The sequence below is a fragment of the Anabrus simplex genome, chromosome 5 (assembly GCF_040414725.1).
Source record: "Anabrus simplex isolate iqAnaSimp1 chromosome 5, ASM4041472v1, whole genome shotgun sequence".
Lineage (NCBI taxonomy): Eukaryota > Metazoa > Arthropoda > Insecta > Orthoptera > Tettigoniidae > Anabrus > Anabrus simplex.
The window spans coordinates 254,555,799-254,577,761 of NC_090269.1; the positions used below are offsets into that span (position 1 = coordinate 254,555,799).

Below are 21,963 nucleotides of genomic sequence, written 5' to 3' on the forward strand. Positions count from 1 at the left end.
ATGGTATAAACCAGGGCCATCAAACAGCGCTCCCCGAGCGCTAGCGCTCTGGCCACACTCCAAGCCAGTGCTCCGAGCGCTTTGGGGAAGGTAGTGGTGGGAGAAGCTTGGCTGGCTGAGCGAGCGGTCTGCCCGCCGCGCCGAAGAGAGCAGTCGATCTATCAGTCGTAGTCTAGTCTACAATGACTGTATACATATAGTGTAGTGTCACTGTAGTCTAGTCCAATGCGCTTTGTTAACAGCGTGTAACTAATTAACTAAATCAGTTTCGCAGTTGTCATGGCTGAACATCATACAAAAAAAAAAAAAAAAAAAGGAGTGGTGAAGCAGCAGCCTTCAAAGCAGAATGGGAAATTTCATTTTTCTGCACAGCTTATAAAGGGCATGCCAAATTTTTAGTGTGCCACTGAAATTTAATGTGTTTTAAAAAATCACAATTTGGAACGGCACTACAGTGCCAACCACAGGGATGATTACAGTGATTTGACAGACGCCAGTTGCCAATCGAAGTTGGAAGAATTGAAAGAAAATTTCAAGCAGCACTGTTCTGTAAATATTATTGTTTTAATTTTTAAATGCTTGTTTACAAACGGGAATGAAGAAATGATTGAATTATCTGAAAAATACTAAAATTGTGACTTGCCATATTTTTGTCTGACAGATGATTGAGTAGAGTGAGGTTGGTGGACCCATTTTACGAACAAGCTACAAATGTTCACCACGAATTGCCAAAGCTGGGAAACCCTTCACGGAAGGGAATGTAATCAAGGAGTGCCTAATGGATGCGGCGGCATGTATTTGTCCTATGGAGCTAGTTGAGAAATTTGATAAAATCTCTCTTTCTCCACAAACTGTGGCTCGCAGAATAGACGACATGTCCGTTGATATGGAACAGGAATTAATGGAGAAGGCAGCAAATTTTGTATCATTTTCCATCGCCCTCGACGAATCAACCAACATTGCGGACAAAGCTCAGCTCGTTATTTTCATTTGAGGGGTGGATGACGATCTTGGGGTTACCGAGGATTTCCTAGACTTGGTGGCTCTCAAAGACACCACTATCGGTTTCGATATTTTCCAAGCAGTGGAGGGTGTTTTTGAGTCAATGGGATTACAATGGGAGCGGTTGACGAGTGTAACGACGGATGGAGCTCCTGCATTACGTGGTCTATTTACGGGGTTCCTCAGCTATGTAAAATTAAACATGGCTGAGAGCGGTAGTACCCTAATGGCGGCGATCCAGTGCTTTATACACCAGGAAGCAATCTGTGCAAAAGTCGCCAAGCTTAAAGACATAATGGGAACAGTTGTGCGAATGGTAAATTTTATTCGCTTCCATGAACTCACGCACGGTCAATTCAAAGAGTACTGGGTGAGTTGGCCGTGCGGTTAGGGGCGCGCAGCTGTGAGCTCGCAATCGCGAGACAATGGGTTCGAACCCCACTGTCGGCAGCCCTGAAGATGGTTTTTTGTGGTTTCCCCTTTTCACACCAGGCAAATGCTGGGTTGTACCTTAATTATATCTTAATTAAGGCCACGGCCGCTTCCATCCCATTCCTGGGCCTTTCTTGTCCTATCGTCGCCATAAGACCTATCTCTGTCGGTGCGACATAAAGCAAGTAACAATAGAAAAAAATCAGAGTTCTTGGATGACATCGAAGCGGAGTATCCGGATATCCCGTACCATGCAGAAGTAAGATGTCTGAGCCACGCAAAATGCTTCATCGAGCTTTTTGCTTGCGGAATGCAATAGATACCGTTTATGACATGAAGGGTGGCCCGAAGTTCTTTTGCGTGATCCTAAGTGGGTGGCGGACTTGGCCCCTTTAAGTGACTTTACTGCTCATCTGAATACTTTGAACACTTCGCTTCAGAGCGACAAGCACATAATCTCCGATTTGGTGGGGAAAAAATCAAGCGTTCGAAAGAAAATTGATTTTGTGGGAAAACCAGTTGCGTGCAAGGAAAACAGGACATTTTCCATTGCTTGAAACAGTGAAATACGGTGTTGACTTTGATGAGTCTTTGCAGGTAATTCGCCAATTACAAAAAGAGTTTGAAAAGACATTTTCAGAATACAGAACTCCAAGCGGTGTTAGATGTATTTGTTCGACCATTTTCTCTTAGTGCAGACAGTGCTCCACAGCTATTTCAATTAGAGTTGCTTAAACTGCAGTGCAATGTTCGTATTAAAGACCTCTTTGTAATGTCACGAAGTTTAGAAGAATTTTGCAGCGGCTTTCCACAAGAAGAATACCCCCTTTTGTATAAACATGCATGTAAAGTTCTGTCAATGTTCGGCTCAACGTGCATTTTGGAGTGTTCCTTTCGGTTCTTAAGTTTACCAAAAGTAAACATCGTGCAACGATAAGCGATAGAAACTTGCGCAATTGTTTAAGAATAGCTGTGTCCAGAAATATTGTAGGCCTACTCAATTTGGAGATGATTATTTGCTCCAAAAGTAAAAGCTCGTGAAAACGACTGACCAAAAGTCACTTAATGTCTGTACTATCTGTTCATATCGGTAAAACGTTGTTGAATTTTCCTCTCAGATATGTTCAAATTTCAGTTTTGAATAAATCACATTGCTGTATTCTTAGCACTTGATTTCGTTTCCTGCATATTCCTTGCATCGGTGTACCTTTCGATTTGTAGATGCGGTATATTTTTACAGCAAAATAGCCCTATCAATATGATGTCAACAAACCCACAAAAGCCGTCGGACGCAAGATTGTACATACGTATCTGGTCAGCGCGGTCCGAACATCGTCTGTCTCAGGTCTCCTCGCTGCCACACTGTAGTGGTGGTAGGGGAAGGAGCGCTAGCCTGACTGCCCAGTGCTCCCCAAGCGCGGGCGCGCTCTCGGAGCGCAATGGCTGGATGGCCCTGGTATAAACTGATGGTTTTCCTCACTGCAGTGTGATTCAAAGAAAGTGTGTCTGCAATATCTATTCCTCCTTTCATTTTATTGTACCTTATTATCATTCTCAGTTTAACCACATCTTTGTAATTCCTGTTCCTTTTGCCCATAGCAGTTACATCATTAGAACATTTGGTTGACACAAGCAGCACGTCCCTCTGATCTCTCCATTTCATCACTGTTAATCCATTTCCATTCTCCACTGCATGACGTCTCCCTTCTTAAGTTTCACATTTACGACATCCTTTGGTAAACCTTTCCGATTTTTCCTAAGCATGCCAATAAAATGTGTTTTACGATCCAGTAGCACCTCAGCTAACTCAATTGATGAGTAGTAATTGTTGAAGCAGAAAAAGTGACCACTGTCCAGATACGGGTCCATAATTTGCATTACAATTCGAGTAGCCATGCTCAGTGGATTCTGATCATTGAAGGTACCTTTACCAGCGTATAATTTTGTTTTGTAAGTGTAGCCTGTGTCCTTGGACAGCTTAAATTTTTTAACACCGTACCTGTGTGCCTTACCAGACATAAATTGCTGGAATGACAAATGACCCCTCCACAGAATCACTGATTTATCAACTACAAGCTTTTCACCTAGAGTTTTGACACTCATTTAGTTCTTATGCATGATACTTAACAGTGGTTGAATCTTGTGCAACATTCCAGCTAAAGCATTGTTGGGAGCAAAGTGCCAGAATCGAAGTACTAACTGAAAACAATTGTTTGGCATTTCCCTACCAGCTACACTATTTGCATATACAGAAAACTGACTCCAGTAATTTGATAATGAAGGCATTCTTACGAAACCCATCCACAATCTCAAACCTATAAAAACTTTTATTTCCTCCTTTGTAATATCTACCCATTCCTTGAAACGACTAGACCACTTAATATGCATACATGCTAGTGTTTGATTTGCATTGAGATTAGTTTTTAATACCACCAAATAAAGAATTTCATCTGTTAGGAACAGTTAGTAAAATTCTTGTGGTGTGGCTGGAGAAGAATCAATTTGAAAATTTAGATACTCCTGGCTTGTAAATGGAATATCTTTCTGTGCCCCTACACAAGGACCCCAGTCATTATTGTTCACATGATTGTGTACACCTTTTGCACCAGCACCATCCCCATCCAATAATATCACTGTGAGAATTGCCATAATCTTCTGCATCACTTGATACATCCATCATGCTGCACTCATCACCAGCATTATATTCACTGTCATAAACACTTACATCTTCCTCTCCATCAGAATCCATGAGTAATTCACAAATATCCACTTCACTAATTCTCTTTTGGTCAGTCGCTTACTATTTCCACCAAGAATATTACCAATATCTTCCATTTCTTTATATTTTTGCTCAACTATACAAACTGAGTGATAATTTGCACATAAACAAGGAATAAGCAATTCCTGGCATGCTTGTACTTGTGAGAATGACCACTGGCCAGTCAGTGATTTTAAAAGAATACTGTGGCACCGTACGGTGACACACGGTAGCAATATATAGCTGGCTCTTCATATAGTATCAGTTTTGCACGCATAGACGTCACAGCTGATTTTCTGCAGCACATCGCCTGAAACTTTGCTTTGCCGCCATATGACGGCACGCCAACTCTGATTTCAAGACCTGTGTGCTTCCATATGGCTTCACGCCATCTGAAATTTAAGATCAGCGTGACACCATATGGCAGCACATGGCAGCAAATGTGTTAAGTGTATTTAGAATCTATAAGCATTGCTACATGTTAAATGTCGATATCATTATTTAAGTGGTAGATTTATTCATATTGTATTGAAAAACATCTGGCTTTGGTTTTTTTAACACTGCTAATCTTGATCTGATGTATAGTGGTTCCATCAGTAAAATAATAGATTTCTTGCTTATTCATATAAACTATTGTCATTTCCACAGACCTATGATAAATCATAAGCATTCAGAGCGATTGTGCAGCATTGGAACGGATTTGTCTGCACTCCTAAGTGAAGATGAACATGTCATTCGCTTGAAGGATAACATCTTTGGTTATCTCACACACAATTTTGCTGCTGTTGAAGCATATGTTCAAAGATTTGAGTTTATTAGGGAATTCTTTGCTGAAAATGAAACTACAGAACATGAAGTAATTGAACGTGAAGAGAGTAAGTACACATTTTTCTTGGCATAATCATGTCTATAGGAAGAGAAAGAAAATGCATGAAACTTTAAACTTTCTTTCATAATACTAGATGAATCAAATAGAAACTGGAATTATTTTTTACAATTTTATTGAAGCCACTAACAAATACACAACAAGTACCTCATTTTTCTACATAGTCTCCTGAATTTGAAACACATTTTTGCCACCAAATTGGCAACTTTTTTATGCTGTCCTCGAAAAAAGAAAAAGAACGTGTGTGCAGCCAGTTGTGCATGTACTCCTCTAACGTTGCATCATCATGAAATTGTTTCCCTCTCAGTTCTTCTTTGAATGGTCCAAACAAGTGGTAGTCACAAGGTGACAAGCCTGGACTGTAAGGAGGATGTTCCAGAGGTGTGCAGTGCATTTCCTCCAGTGTATTACAACAGCAGTGTGTGGCCTTGCATTGTCCCGCAGAAGAACAACATCTGAGATCGGTTGCCGGCGACATTTGTTGCGATGTGCAGTTTCTGTCTCGACCAAAAGACGGCAGTAATAGGCAGCATTCATTGTCCTTCGTTCATGCAAGAAATCCACAAGCAAAATGCCCGCATAGTCCCAAAAAACAGTTGCAAGCACCTTTCCTGCTGAAAGGCATGTTTTGGCCTTGACTGGGCCAGCTGCACCACGCTCCCACCATTCCATGCTTGCTTGTTTTGACTTCGGGATGTAACGATGAGCCCAAGTTTCATCAGAAGTCACAATGCGATGCAAAAAATCATATCCTTCCTCCTTGTAGCGATTCAGATGCCTCTGACAAACAACGTGGTGGAATTTTTTTGTTCCTGTATGAGGAGACAAGGAACCCACAAGGCAGACAATTTCCAAAGTTTGAGTTCATCATTGATGATGACTTGAACACTTCCACTTCTTACGAGTGAAGCAGAAATGTTTATGCACCAATCTTCTTCAATAAGGTCACATACAGCACGAATATTGTCTGCAGTGATGCTTGTCCGCGGCCGTCTTTGGTGAGGCTCATTTTCCAATTCTTCCCAACATGCCAAAAATTGTTTGTGCCATTCATACACCTGAGTCTTTGAAAGAGTTGCGTCCCCAAACTGTGCATGGAGCCTTCTCAAAATTTCTGAAGCTTTGGTGCCTTCTTTTGCCAGAAACTTGATGATGATGCGCTGCGCAATGTATGTGTGTACCTCTTGCTTGCTCATAGCGTACTGAAGCGAGTGGTCGCTCTGTGGTGTGTGACACATCAAGACCTACTCCGGACATCCCCATCAACATCCACTCAAAGGCCCACCTATTTCCATTTGCTACCGGAGCCGCTAATTTCAAATTCTGGTTTATATTTGATGCACCTAGTATATTAGGATTGTTCCTGAGGGCTATTCCAATTTATGTTGATCGTAAATCAGTAATTTTTGAACTTGTTCAATGAATCATAGTATATTTTAGGAAAGAAAATTGAATGACTTCAAAAATCAAAATCTCTTTATTTGCAAATGAGGTGGCAAATGGTACACTAAAATACATTATTGTCAAGCACTAAATATTAAATTAACAAGAGAAGAAAATTTTCCTATAATACAATATTATACAATTTACGCTAACAATTTTTTTTCTATTAAACACACAGCTCATCCTTAATAAATTTATATTATTTACAAAATTCTACATATAATATCTCCTATACTTACAAACATAGTCAACTCATATACAGTATGTGGAATTACTTCAAATGATACAATACAACTGATATAAGATTAAAATTTACATTGCATTTATTTACTTTTTTTTTTTTTAACCTAAGTAGCATAACGACCTGCTGCGTCTTAACCAGAGCCCCTTTTGCCACCACTTTTCAGAGTTCCTGAAGGGCCTTCACAGCTACCGTAGGTCCCAGGACCCTCGAAGTCTCCACTGTACTTCACCCCTACAGGCAGTCCCCTACTTTGGCTGTCCAAACTCCTTAGACCAGGGGATGGAATTAATTTATTTACACACATTTTTATTTACATTAACTTGCACTGGTCGAATGCCCTCTAACATTTCATTTATTTTCTCTGTTGCTGTTTATTCTCTTCTTGAATATCTGTACAGATTTTGGAAAAGGATCAAACACTATCCCTGGTAAACTGTTCCACTCCTGCACACCCTTCCCAATGAATGAAAATTTACCCCAATCACTTCTGCTAAAATTCCTTCTTAATTTAATATTTGTGGTCAGTCCTGCCGATATAATTGTTTTCCAACTGAAGCCTCTTACGGATATCTCCCCATGCTTCTTCTTCTGTAAAGGCTCTATGTAATCCTATAAGTCTAGTTTTCTCCCATCTCTTACTTAAAGTTTCCCACCCAAGTTCCTTTAGCATTTCTGATACACTACTCTTTCTTCTGAAATCCCCTGTTACAAATCTTGCTGCTTTCCTCTGCACACTATCTATTTCTTTTATTAAGTATTGTTGCTGAGGATCCCAAACACTGTTTACATATTCCAATAATGGCCGAACCATACTTAAGTAATTTTTCTCTTTTAATTCTTTGTTGCATCCTTTAAGTAGCCTCATTATGACATGTAACGATCTGTATGCTTTCCCAACAATGTCATCAACATGACCCTTCCGGTGCAAATTACTTTCAAATCTCACACCTAAGTATTTGCACTTGCCATCTTTTGGGATAAGTACCTCATCCAAAGTATATTCAAATTCAGTTTTAAAACTCCTGTTTGTAAATGTTGTAACAGTTGATTTTCCTCCATTAACCTTCATATTATTCTCTTCGACCCATTGTTGGATACTCTCAAGGTCCCTTTGTAATTCTAAACAATCCTCAATGTTATTTATTTCCCTATAAACAATTATGTCATCTGCATACAATCTTATTTTTGATGTTATATTATTCCCTAAATCATTTACATATATTAAGAAAAGTAACGGACCGATTATACTACCCTGTGCAATTCCCTTCCAGACTTTCTCTTCCTGCGATACATTATTTCCTACTTTGACTTTCTGTACCGTTGAATTTAGAAATGCTTTTATCCAACGTGTAACCCTTACATCCAATCCTATTCCCTCCAATTTCTTTAATAATATTCCATGTTCCACTCTGTCAAAGGCTTTGGAAAGATCTATGGCTTTGCAATCTAACTGGCCTCCTGAATCCAATTGATCTGATATGTCCTGCTGAAATCCCACCAGTTGTGCCTCACAAGAAAATTTCTTTCTAAATCCATACTGGCTCCTCATGAACCAAATTTTATCATCACATATCCCTCTGATGTACTTTGATATTAAACTCTCCAGTATTTTACAAACTATACTTGTCAGGCTGATTGGTCTGTGGTTCTCCGGTTTCCTTTTATCACCCTTTCCTTTATAAATTGGTATTATTATAGATTCCTTCCATTCCTTGGTATTACACTATTATTTATGACATAGTCAAAGAGAAATTTTAAATAAGGCACTATGTACCACCCCATTGTCTTTAATACCTCCCCAGTAATTTGATCACTTCCTGCTGCTTTTCCTTGCTGAAGCAGTAGGATTTTTCTGAAAATATCTTCATTTGTGAATGAGAAGCTTCTTGTTTCCCTCTGTGTCTCTCCCTCTCTATCTTCTGTTTCAGTTTCCAACTCCTGACAATCATCTACTGAATCTCTAAATTCCCTACTAAATAGGTTTGCTTTCTCAGTATCTGTTAAATAGAGTTCACCCTCTTCTCTCACCATTGTAGGAATTTGGATCCCTTTTCCTTTTTGATTCCTGATATATGAATACAGCTTTTTCTATTTCCCTTTGTGGTCATTACCCTCTTGAAGTATGCCATTCATATAATTCTCTTTTGCTTCCTTTTTCACTCTATTCAGCTCCCTCATTAGCTGTTTTCTAGTTTCTCTACTCTCCCTACCCTCTTTGATTTTCCTGTTTACTATTCTACATTTTCTTTTTAATTTTCTTATTTCCCTTGTATAATAAACAGGGTCTGAGGTCATTTTACCTTTCTTAACAGGTAGAAATCTCTTCTGTCCTTCCCAAATGATTCCTTTAAATTTAGCCCAAAGTGTATCCACATTACTCCCTTCACTTATCCAACAACTGAGTTGTGATTTAAGGTGTCCCAAATTCATCAACTTTAGTTTTTCTGTACAATTTCTTGTCTTGTGTGACCTTATTAAGCCTTTTTGGTACCAGCCCTACATCCATTATTACAGCCTTATGGTCACCTATCCCTTCAATTACCTCAGTTTTATCAACAATTTCCCATGGTTTAACCAAGAATATATCTAGTAAGTTATTGAGACGAGTCGGTTCTTGTATTACTTGTGTAAATCCTCCCTCCCAAATTAACTTATTTGCCAGTTTCTGTTCATGGGCTTCACTTGCAGCTCCATTCCATTCAACTTCAGGCAAGTTTAGATCTTCCCCAATTATTACCATATCGTTATTATTGTTTTTATGAGTATAATCTATTATTTTCTCAAATATTTCCATGTCTCTTTCCTCTCTTCCAGGCCTGTATGTTCCTATAATTCCCACCTCCTTCATATTATTACAAACTAATTTTATCCCTAATATTTCATCCCTTTCGTCAGTAAATCATTCATGTGAACATGTGACTTACACAGATATGTGTGTGAAAGTCACATAATAGAATGGTATAAAATAATAATGCAGTAGGACTTCAATTATCCAAATTTGCTTAACTGAAATCCTGGTTATGAAAATGTTTAGTACACTATTAATTCATTTAATGTTATTGGAAATACTAAATATGGGGAAATTGTACACAGGAAGCTATAAAGGGACTAGAAGTACTCCAAAAGAGAGCTTTAAAAATTATGTATGGATATGATTTTCTAAAACCATCTGTGGAAGTTTTTCAGGAAACAAACATATTACCAGTACAATGCCAGATTAAATATTCTCAAGCTTTATTTATGTTCAGGTATAAAAATAATATGATTTCTGTTAATACAGAACTACGATACAGCAAGGACATTCACACCCATAACACAAGATCAGCAAACCAGTTTTACAAAGATTCCACTAACACTACCAAATATGGTGTTAAAAGCATTTCTTATTCAGCAAGCACAGCCTTTAATAATCTACCTCCCAAATTAAAACAAATCAATAAGTTGTACAGATTTAAGAAAGAAGTACGCAGGTACTTCCTTGAACAGTATGCTGGAGAATAAATCGATAACCACTGTGTACCTATTTTTCCACCTAAGTTTAGTTTGTTTTTAATATCTTCTTTTTCCATGTAAAATAATGATATTATGATGTAAATTAATAATTGTAAATATTCCTTGTTATATATGTAGGCCTATGCCTTATCTGTTAAATGAAACTTGAAGCTGCCAAGCTGTGATTGTAAAGGGCAGTCCCTCCTTGAGCCACTAGCTCACTGGGACATTCTATACCCAATAAATAAATAAATAAATAAATAAATAAATAAATAAATAAATAAATAAATAAATAAATAAATAAATAAATAAATAAATAAATAAATAAATAAATAAATAAATAAATAAATAAATAAATAAATAAATAAATAAATAAATAAATAAATAAATAAATAAATAAATAAATAAATAAATAAATAAATAAATAAATAAATAAATAAATAAATAAATAAATAAATAAATAAATAAATAAATAAATAAATAAATAAATAAATAAATAAATAAATAAATAAATAAATAAATAAATAAATAAATAAATAAATAAATAAATAAATAAATAAATAAATAAATAAATAAATAAATAAATAAATAAATAAATAAATAAATAAATAAATAAATAAATAAATAAATAAATAAATAAATAAATAAATAAATAAATAAATAAATAAATAAATAAATAAATAAATAAATAAATAAATAAATAAATAAATAAATAAATAAATAAATAAATAAATAAATAAATAAATAAATAAATAAATAAATAAATAAATAAATAAATAAATAAATAAATAAATAAATAAATAAATAAATAAATAAATAAATAAATAAATAAATAAATAAATAAATAAATAAATAAATAAATAAATAAATAAATAAATAAATAAATAAATAAATAAATAAATAAATAAATAAATAAATAAATAAATAAATAAATAAATAAATAAATAAATAAATAAATAAATAAATAAATAAATAAATAAATAAATAAATAAATAAATAAATAAATAAATAAATAAATAAATAAATAAATAAATAAATAAATAAATAAATAAATAAATAAATAAATAAATAAATAAATAAATAAATAAATAAATAAATAAATAAATAAATAAATAAATAAATAAATAAATAAATAAATAAATAAATAAATAAATAAATAAATAAATAAATAAATAAATAAATAAATAAATAAATAAATAAATAAATAAATAAATAAATAAATAAATAAATAAATAAATAAATAAATAAATAAATAAATAAATAAATAAATAAATAAATAAATAAATAAATAAATAAATAAATAAATAAATAAATAAATAAATAAATAAATAAATAAATAAATAAATAAATAAATAAATAAATAAATAAATAAATAAATAAATAAATAAATAAATAAATAAATAAATAAATAAATAAATAAATAAATAAATAAATAAATAAATAAATAAATAAATAAATAAATAAATAAATAAATAAATAAATAAATAAATAAATAAATAAATAAATTCATTCATTCATTCATTCATTCTTGCAGTGTAATTGAAAACAGATGGAGTAATACTGAAATACCAATATAAATGGTCCGTTATTGGACATTGTAAATTTTCCAGCCAACTCATTCCTGATTACCAGCGTTCCACCCAAGTGTGCTAAGTTGGGCTCATCAGTTGCTAAATAGCACACCCACCAAGACACTTGGCTAGTGCATACCGTGGAGGCCACTATGTAGGCTAATTGGAGCCACCGGCAGTGCCAATGCACTATGAGAGACTTCATCTCATTACCAAAAATTGATGGCTGCCTGGCCATCAGATGATTCCCTATGGGAATCAACATCTATAATACTGGAATATTGCCAGAAAATTATATCCTTTGTGGTTAGCAACAAGAGAAAACTGCCTGTGGTGAGCATGGAGCTAGCTTCTTGTGAACCTCGGCCATCAGTAATATTTTATTGATGGAATAAAACTAAATAATTGGTCCTATGCCAGTTGGTTTCAAAATATTGATTGCATTTCAGGCTAGAGAGGAATTCAAAGTCTTCTTCTTCATCTATTCCTTTTTCCAGATTCTCTCTGGGTAGGGTAGTGTGCCAAAGCCCTCCACCTTACTCGATCTTTCCACCACTCCTCTTCTAGTAGTTTATTGCTATTGACTCCTCTAATTGCAATACAGTCCAGAACAGAGCTCCTCCATCTCATTCTAGGCCGCCCCCTAAGCCTCTTTCCAGTCTCTGTATCCATGAATGTTTTCCCTGTATGTGTGTACCTCTTGCTTGCTCATAGCATACTGCTCTGTGGTGTATGACACATGAAGACCCCCTACTCCGGACATCCCCATCTCTCCTGGCATTCTCATCAGGTGTCCAAACTACTTTAGCTTTGCTATATCAATCTCTTCTTGAAGTTTACAAAGTATTCAAAGTATTAACTATTAATACACCAAAGTCATTTATGTGTTCTGCAGTATTTACAGGAATTTAGGAATTTAATTTACAGTTGTAGAGAATTTTATATTTCATTATAGAAAAGGGATTAACTTGCATTTTTCTTTGTTACCATTTTTAGTGTAATATTTTTCTTCGTCTTCTTCTACCGCCTTTCCCACATCTGAGGGATTGTGTCACACGTGTGGATTTGGCCCTGTTTTATGGCTGGATGCTCTTCCTGTTGCCAGTCTCATACGGAGGGATGTAATCGCTAATGCGTATTTTTGTGGTGGGTGGTAATGTAATGCGTTGTCCGGTAATTCAGAGCATTTTGTTTGTGAGAAAAGTAATTTATGAATGATATTAATATCAAAATTTTCATTTCTTTCTTGAAGAGGGTGTAAGTTCAAACATTTTTCCATTTCTTTACATTCTGTGCTTTCATATAGGATGCCAATTCTTGAAAAACAAATATGTGAATGTATGTGTAGTGTACCAAAGCCCTCCACCTTACTCGATCTTTCCACCACTCCTCTTCTAGTAGTCTATTGCTATTGACTCCTCTAATTGCAATACAGTCCAGAACAGAGCTCCTGCATCTCATTCTAGGCCATCCCCTAGGAATGGAAACAGTGTTGTTAGGATTTCATAACTGAGTATCCAGTAATGGAGGTACCAGTACGAATGTTACATACAAGTTTTATAGGTGATCAAGTTGAAAAAATCTCTGGAACAACTTGTTTGGCAACCTATTCTTTGCAAGATTTTTTTCTTAATTTGCTTTATGTTGCACCAGCACCCATAGGTCTTTGGTGATGATAGATTAGGAAAGGCTTAGGAGTGGGAAGGAAGTGGGCATTGCCTTAATTAAGGTACAGCTCCAGCTCCAGCATTTGCCTTGTCTGAAAATGGGAAAACAGGGAAAACCATTTTCAGGGCTGCTGATAGTAGGATTTGAACCCACTATCTCCTGATTGCAAGCTGATACTTACTTGCCCCAAACCACACAGCCACTCGCCTCGGTCAAGAATTTTTTTATGAATCATTATATCATGTGTCGTTAAAGTTCAAGGTATTAGCTATTAATACACCAAAGTCATTTATGTGTTCCACAGTATTTACAGGAATTTAGGAATTTAATGTACACTTGTAGAGAATTTTATATTTCATTATAGAAAAGGGATTAACTTACATTTTTCTTCATTGAGCTTAAACCATTTTCATTGCAATATTTTTCTTCATTTTCTTCTACTGCCTTTCCCATATCTGTGGAATTGTGGGTGCGAGCTGTATCGCACATGTGGATTTGGCCCTGTTTTGTGGCTGGATGCTCTTCCTGTTGCCAATGAAATACAGAGGGATGTAATCACTATTTCTTTGGTGGGTGGTAATGTAATGTGTATCATCGCCATAAGACCTGTCTGTGTCGGTGCGATGTAAAGCCACTAGCAAAATAAAAAACGTTAAAAGAATTTAATTTTTCTAAATATGGAGGGGAATGTCCGGCTCCATGGCTCAATGGTTAGCATGCTGGCCTTTAGTCACAGGGGTCCTGGGTTCGATTCCTGGCAGGGTCGGGAATTTTAACCATAATTGGTTGATTCCTCCAGCACAGGGACTGGGGGTATGTGCCGTCTTCATCATCATTTCATCCTCATCACGATGCGTGGGTTGCCTATGGGTGTCATATCAAAAGACCTATACCAGGCCTCTTCTGAGGCCACACGCCATTCAATTATTATTAAAAGGGGAAGATGTTGGAACAAACACAAACTCTCAGTCCCCGGGCCAGTAGAATTAATCAGATGCAATTAAAATCTTTGACCTGGCCGGGAATCGAACCTGGGACTCTCCGAACCAAAGAACACAATGCTGACCATTCAGCCATTGAGTCAGACTTGTCAGTGCAGCATTGTTTGGCAATTATTGTGTCTCAGAAATATATACTGTATTATGAATTATAATAATTCCATGTGGCTATATCAGATCGATGCTACTTTGTAAGACAGACCTTCCAATGAAGGTGGGCAGCATCTGCCATGTAAGGAAAACTGTATATTTTTGTGGTGGAGGATAGTGTTGTGTGTGGTTTGGGAGGTATAGGAATGTTGGGGACAACACAAACATCCAGTCCCTGAGGGAAGAGAATTAACCATTTACGACTAAAATCCCATGACCCAACCGGAAATCAAACCCGAGGCCCCAAGGCCATGACATTGACCACTCAGCCATGAAGCTGGGCATATTATACACTGACTGACAGAGCAAATGCAACACCAAGAAGGAGTGGTCAGAACTTTATGCCAATTGCAGGGTAGACTGACGTCACTGAGGTATGCTCATGATGTGAAATGCGCCGCTGTGCTGCGCACGTAGCAAACGATAAATGGGACACGGCGTTGGCGAATGGCCCACTTCGTACCGTGATTTCTCAGCCGACAGTCATTGTAGAACGTGTTGTCGTGTGCCACAGAACACGTGTATAGCTAAGAATGCCAGGCCGCCGTCAACGGAGGCATTTCCAGCAGACAGACGACTTTACGAGGGGTATGGTGATCGGGCTGAGAAGGGCAGGTTGGTCGCTTCGTCAAATCGCAGCCGATACCCATAGGGATGTGTCCACGGTGCAGCGCCTGTGGCGAAGATGGTTGGCGCAGGGACATGTGGCACGTGCGAGGGGTCCAGGCGCAGCCCGAGTGACGTCAGCACGCGAGGATCGGCGCATCCGCCGCCAAGCGGTGGCAGCCCCGCACGCCACGTCAACCGCCATTCTTCAGCATGTGCAAGACACCCTGGCTGTTCCAATAAACAATTTCCCGTCGATTGGTTGAAGGAGGCCTGCACTCCCGGCGTGCGGTCAGAAGACTACCATTGACTCCACAGCATAGACGTGCACGCCTGGCATGGTGCCGGGCTAGAGCGACTTGGATGAGGGAATGGCGGAACGTCGTGTTCTCCGATGAGTCACGCTTCTGTTCTGTCAGTGATAGTCACCGCAGACGCGTGTGGCGTCGGCGTGGGGAAAGGTCAAATCCGGCCGTAACTGTGGAGCGCCCTACCGGTAGACAACGCGGCATCATGGTTTGGGGCGCTATTGCGTATGATTCCACGTCACCTCTAGTGCGTATTCAAGGCACGTTAAATGCCCACTGCTACGTGCAGCATGTGCTGCGGCCGGTGGCACTCCCGTACCTTCAGGGGCTGCCCAATGCTCTGTTTCAGCAGGATAATGCCCGCCCACACACTGCTCGCATCTCCCAACAGGCTCTACGAGGTGTACAGATGCTTCCGTGGCCAGCGTACTCTCCGGATCTCTCACCAATCGAACACGTGTGGGATCTCATTGGACGCCATTTGCAAACTCTGCCTCAGCCTCGTACGGACGACCAACTGTGGCAAATGGTTGACAGAGAATGGAGAACCATCCCTCAGGACACCATCCGCACTCTTATTGACTCTGTACCTCGATGTGTTTCTGCGTGCATCGCCGCTCGCGGTGGTCCTACATCCTACTGAGTCGATGCCGTGCGCATTGTGTAACCTGCATATCGGTTTGAAATAAACATCAATTATTCGTCCGTGCCGTCTGTGTTGCATTTGCTCTGTCAGTCAGTGTATGTGAGAATCTAATAATGTAATTAATTAGCTTGTGGATTAAAAACCTAATAAGTCACATAAAATTTGATAAAAAATGCTGCTATGAATTTCCTGTTTCATTTTACATATGTAAGTGTTTAGAAGGAGAGGTCTTGTATTGTATTGTGAGGTCTGAGTTAAGCAATGGAAGTGCTTTCTTTTCAACACACTGAGCTTGATAGTTGCAGTCACTTAAGTGAGGCCAGTATCCAGTATTCGAAGATTGTGGGTCCGAACGCCACTGTCGGCAGCCCTAAAAGATGGTGTTCCATGGTTTCCCATATTTACCTGTCCCACCATCGCCATAAGACCTATCTGTGTTGGTATGATATAGAGCAACTTAAAAAAAAAAAAATTCTTTTCAACACAGTCTACGATATAAGTGGCTGCTTTTGTGAATTATATTGTTCTATGATTTTATATTATGTCTTCAGCCACTGCTCATATCCGAGTGTATGTTTTTTACTTACAATTCATGTACAGTCTGTTTTGTGTAAATGACGTTAATGACTCATCAGGTCAATTGTTTCATAGAACATCCAGTTACATTTGGCACACCTGAGAGAAGGGGGTGGACATGGTTGAGTTTGTCTGAGTTTTCTTCTAAGACGAGCCTCTGTTTGCAGTCTTTGACACTCAGTTTCAAACTGCAGTACAGGACTGGATGTGACTGCGCACCAGCGAGGGCGATCTTCAACAAGTGTGTGCCAAAACGGGGGTCAATGTTTGTTCTCTTCAAGTTTTTTTTTGAGCTGCTCTCCTTGTAATGTTTCAGAGGTGCACCACGTGGCCTCCTGCCAGAACTGAGTTCACTGTATAGTATCTGTCGGGGTACCCATGCATTGGACATGACCAATCCATCTAAGTTGGTGACCTATGATGGAAGCTTCTATACTGTTCATCTGTGCCCTTTCAAGTACTACAACATTGGAGACATAATCCTCCCACTTGATATTCATAATGATCCTAAGCTTCTGCTGGTAAAAACATTCCAATTTCTTGATGTCACATTGGTACAGAGTCCATGTTTCACATCCATACAATAAAGTGGAGACAACGACAGCTTGGTACACCATCAGTTTAGTGGATATATTTAGGTCTTTATTAGAAAAGACTTTGCAGGATAAATGTCCAAAAGCACAATGAGCAGCTCATATTCTATTTTCTACATCCATCTCTATGGTACAATGAGATGAGAGAATACTCCCAAGGTAGGGAAAGAAGTCTGCTTGTTCCAGAGATGTACCTGAGATGGTAATGTTGAAGTCTGGCAAACTAGTTCCTGGAGCAGGCTGTGCTAAAACCTTACGTTTCTGAATGTTGTTTGTCAGGCCAAAATGCTAATAAGCAGCCTTAAAGCAATCAACTGACAATTGCAAGTCATCTAGAGAATGAGCTGGAGTGGCATTGTCATCTGCATATTGCAGTTCAGTAACCCGGGTGAGATGGGTAAGTCTTTTAAAGCCGAGTCTTGACTGATTAAAAATCCCACCATGAAGGCTGTAACTAATTTCTACACCTGCATTCTTGCCAGATGTCTCATAAAGCATAGCTGTCAGGTACAAGGAAAACAGTGTAGGTGCAAGCACACAACCTTGCTTTAGTCCATTAGTAATAGGAAATTCTTCTGACATGTTGTTCTGATAGAGAACCTGACCAACCACATCATCATGAAGAGCATGGACGTGTCCAACAAAATGTTTGGGATAGCCAAACTGCCTTAACACCATCCACATAGTATCTCTAGGCACAGTATCAAAGGCCTTTTCCAGGTAATAAAACACAAAGAACAAGGGTTTCTGTCATTCTCTGCATTTTTCCTGCAACTGTCTTGTGCAGAAGATCATATCAGTGGTACTCCTGGATATGCAAAACCCACACTGTGATTCGGGGAGTAACTTTTCAGATAGAGTTTGAAGCCAACTCAACAGGTACTATTTGGTTTCCTATATCCTTAGGATCAGAGAAAAGAGCCTTGTTTTGAGAGGTAGGCCTCCTTTAATAATGAGTTCTAGAGGAATATTGTCTGGTCCAGGAGCCTTTCTAGGAATGAAGCTGAGAAGAGCTTTGTTATATTCATGACAGGTTGGTGGCATTGACATCCAAGGTTGCATAGGATGTTGTGGGACATGCTGAAGAAAATTTTCAGCAGCAGTGGAACTGCGGTTTCAAAGTAAATTGAAGTGCTCTTTCCAGCACCTCAGATTGTCTTGATTGTCTGTAAGAATGGTGGTGTTGTCGGCAGCTTTCATATTTGCCAATGAAGCGCTGACAGGTCCATAAATCTGTTTTAGTCCAGCATAGAAATTTTGCAGGTCCCTGGCATCTGACATTTTTTGTAGTTCTCTGGCTTTTTGTTGCCACTTTTGTTCTTTATTTCCCTAATTTTGGTCTGACATTTCTGCCTCAGCTCTTGAAAATGTGATCTCTTCAACTGGGAAGATGGATCTTGTACGGAGGATAAAAAGGCATCCCGTTTGGCATTGATAATGTTGGCAGGTATCTTGGTGAGAACTGTGTTCAGATGTTGGTAGAACTGATTTTTTGTATCTTACTCAACTTTAAGAGTAGGAGCATAGGCAGAAATAGATGTAATGGCAGTATCCTTAGAAAGAGGCACACGCAGGGTCATAAGCCTTTCATTTCCTACAATTGGTGTGAGTTGATATTCATACACTTTGTCTTGACTGCAAAACCAACACCATTAATATGATTTTCTCCTTTCTCCCTTCCTTTCCAAATGATGGTGTATCCGCTACTTGCTTCACTGACTTGTCCTTCATCTGATAGTCTTGTTTCGCTCAGAGCAGTGATGTCAATATTTAGCCTTGCTAGCTCAGGGGTAATAAGAGCTGTCCTTCTTCGGGCCTATTATTGTCCTTCAGGTCAAGTAGCATTCTGACATTCCCACGTGCCTACAATTAAAATTGTGTTCTTCATTTTCAATTGATTTCGACCGCATGAATTGGGGCAACCCTCTGAGTGCGGTTTCCCAGACGGGTTCAATTGCGACTACCAATGTTTAGCCCACATTTTCTACGGCCTTCCTCCTTCGGGGTGGGCAGCGGTGATCCTAAATAAGCCTGCCCAGTCAGAGATACAGGACCGGATCCCTGAGTAGTCACAAGGTCTCAGGAAGGCGACCATCACACATCTATCGCCAATGTGCAGGTCCAGACTAGAAGCTTCCAGTTTCATCCAAAACCTTGTCCCACCATCCTTATCCCATCGCCATTGGACTTTTGAATAGCAAGTGAAATCGCCATTAGTGTGACTTTGTTTAAGGTGGACTACAACTTGCCAGAAAGTGGCCCACACGCTATGATTCCAGAGCCATTCACCGCGGCACATATAGCACGAGACATGCAGGATCAAGCACCAGAACTGCAACAAACTGCCGCAGACTCCACAAAACTTGAGTTGCGCCTTTGTAGCCAGTCCGTCTGGCATAGACTCTTCCGCTAGCACAGCCATTGGGAACCAGGGTTATTATATTGGTTCCTCTTCCGCCTGCTTAACCGTTGGTCGATTTTGTACTTGTATTAATTCCCAGTACCTGGGCTGCATCTTCCTCCATCTCCACTGTACCAAAGCACATCTTCTCCACCATAGATGCCGTTGAGGTCTTCACCCATAACCCAGGGCAAGGGCCTTCCATATTTATGACCCCTGGAAAGAGGGTGTCCCAGTACTGTAAAGCCCCCAGTAACTGGGCTACCCGTTGGTCCGCGGTTTGTATTGGGTATTTCAACCAGCCCTACATACTGTATCCACCACCTGGGGACGTGCTCTGTAGGGGTCAGTTTCCCCTGGCTACTTATTGGAAGTTAATCCCACCCACAATGGCTAAGGTTATTTGCAGAGTTATGTTATGTATGCGTTTATTTAGGGTACGACTTTTTGTGCCAGGACAGTCTGAAAACACATTTGGCTCTCCTGGTGCAGGTTTTACTGTTTGACACCTGTAGGCAACCTGTACATCTGAGTGTAAGATGATGACGATGATGATGATGAGGGTGAAACACAGTGTTGGTACATAATCTACTCCTGTTGAATAACGCCAAGGAGTCTGCTGAAGGCTTTACATCTCTATGTGAAAGATTAATTACCTTCAACAGTGTCATAAGCCCTCACTACATATGAATACTGTGGAGACGTTTGGAACTGAATCCAGGCTTTTGGCATGCAGTCTTGTGATTAGAAGTTGTATACTACCACCTCTTCTACTGTCAGCCAACATTTTGATGGTGAAAATTTCTTCCACCAGAACTGGCTCACCACAGTTTCAGATCATACAGACTTGATGCCTTAACAAATATGGCCATCAGGCAGGTATTTACTGCATGATGATAATTTTATTTTTATACCATGAGTATTTTTAGGTCAAATATTGTGGAACCTTTAGATAGATAGATAGATAAAGAATGGGTGATCCCTACCTTCGCAGGGCTCCACATGTAGGTCTGTGAAGACCCTTTGTGTCCCTTAAACGGGTTTGCCTAGTCCAGCCCTAGTGCTCCTATAAAGGATATCAGTTTCCGGATGTTGGCATTCCTGATGTCTTCCAGGCTCACGAAATGTGAGCCAAGGTATCGATGTCTAGTGCTTGCAAGAGCCTGGCACTGACATAACACATGCGCGGAGGTCTCTTCCTCCCTACCGCATCTTCTACACATCGGATCCTGACTGATTTTCATGATGTGTAGGTGTCTCTGTAAGGTATTGTGGCCTGTCAACAGTCCAACTACTATTCACATTCTGGTCCTATTCAAATTTATCAGGACCTTTTTATAACTTTGGCTAGGCCCTTTGATAAGTTCACGTGCCTGCCTTGCTATGGTTAACCTCTTCCAAATGCCTACGTGAGACTGGTTTGTTCACTGGGATATTACCAGTTTCACGCTTCGGAGTGACACTCCCAGGAAGGGCTCTGGTCCTATGAAAGGACCTTTTGAGCCTTGTTTTGCTAGTTTGTCAGCTTCTTCATTTCCACTGATACCTGTGTGCCCAGGGACCCATAATAGGGTAACTAAGCGAAGTTCACACAGCTGATCTAACATCCTTTGGCATTCCCATACCATTTTTGATGTTGTTTTAACTGCGCATAGTGCTTTTAACGCTGCCTGGCTAATGGTGATGGCTGCAAATGGTGATGCATCTTCTATGTCCAGGTATGTTCCATATATATACAGCACAGGCCAGTATTGCGTATACTTCGGCCTGGAAAACAGTAGCATATTTATCCATGGGAAGGGAGAGCCTTGTCTTAGGCTCCCGGACCCCGGCGCCTGTGTCCGTCTCTGTCCGCGAACCATCTGTGTATCATGTACAGCCCCCAGACCTAAGACGGGCCCCAGCATCTGCGGCCCACTTCTCCCTTGTGGGTATCACCACTGTGAACTTATAATTCAAATTAAAACTAGGCTTCATCCGGTCCACGATCATCATTGTTGTAGGGCAGGTCTGGTGAAGCCTTGTAGGAATAGAGGCATGACCTCTATTTGGATTCTTGAAGATCCATCCTCCGATTGACCAGAGGCGGTAAGCACTCATTCCCGCTATTTCCTTAACATATAAATGTAAGGGGGGAAAGACCTAGGATGGCCTCCATTGCACATAATGGTGTAGTATCCAGTGCCCCT

General features: G+C 39.1%; 1 protein-coding gene across 1 annotated transcript in view; it reads left to right on the forward strand.

Annotated features, from left to right (window-relative positions):
* Positions 1–21,963, forward strand: part of Dhc16F (Dynein heavy chain at 16F) — a 1,052,459-nt gene that overhangs the window by 117,739 nt on the left and 912,757 nt on the right. Inside the window, exon 7 of the mRNA XM_068227815.1 lies at positions 4,841–5,067. Coding sequence (XP_068083916.1) covers positions 4,841–5,067 — 227 coding nt within the window. The remainder of the gene's footprint in view (positions 1–4,840; positions 5,068–21,963) is intronic.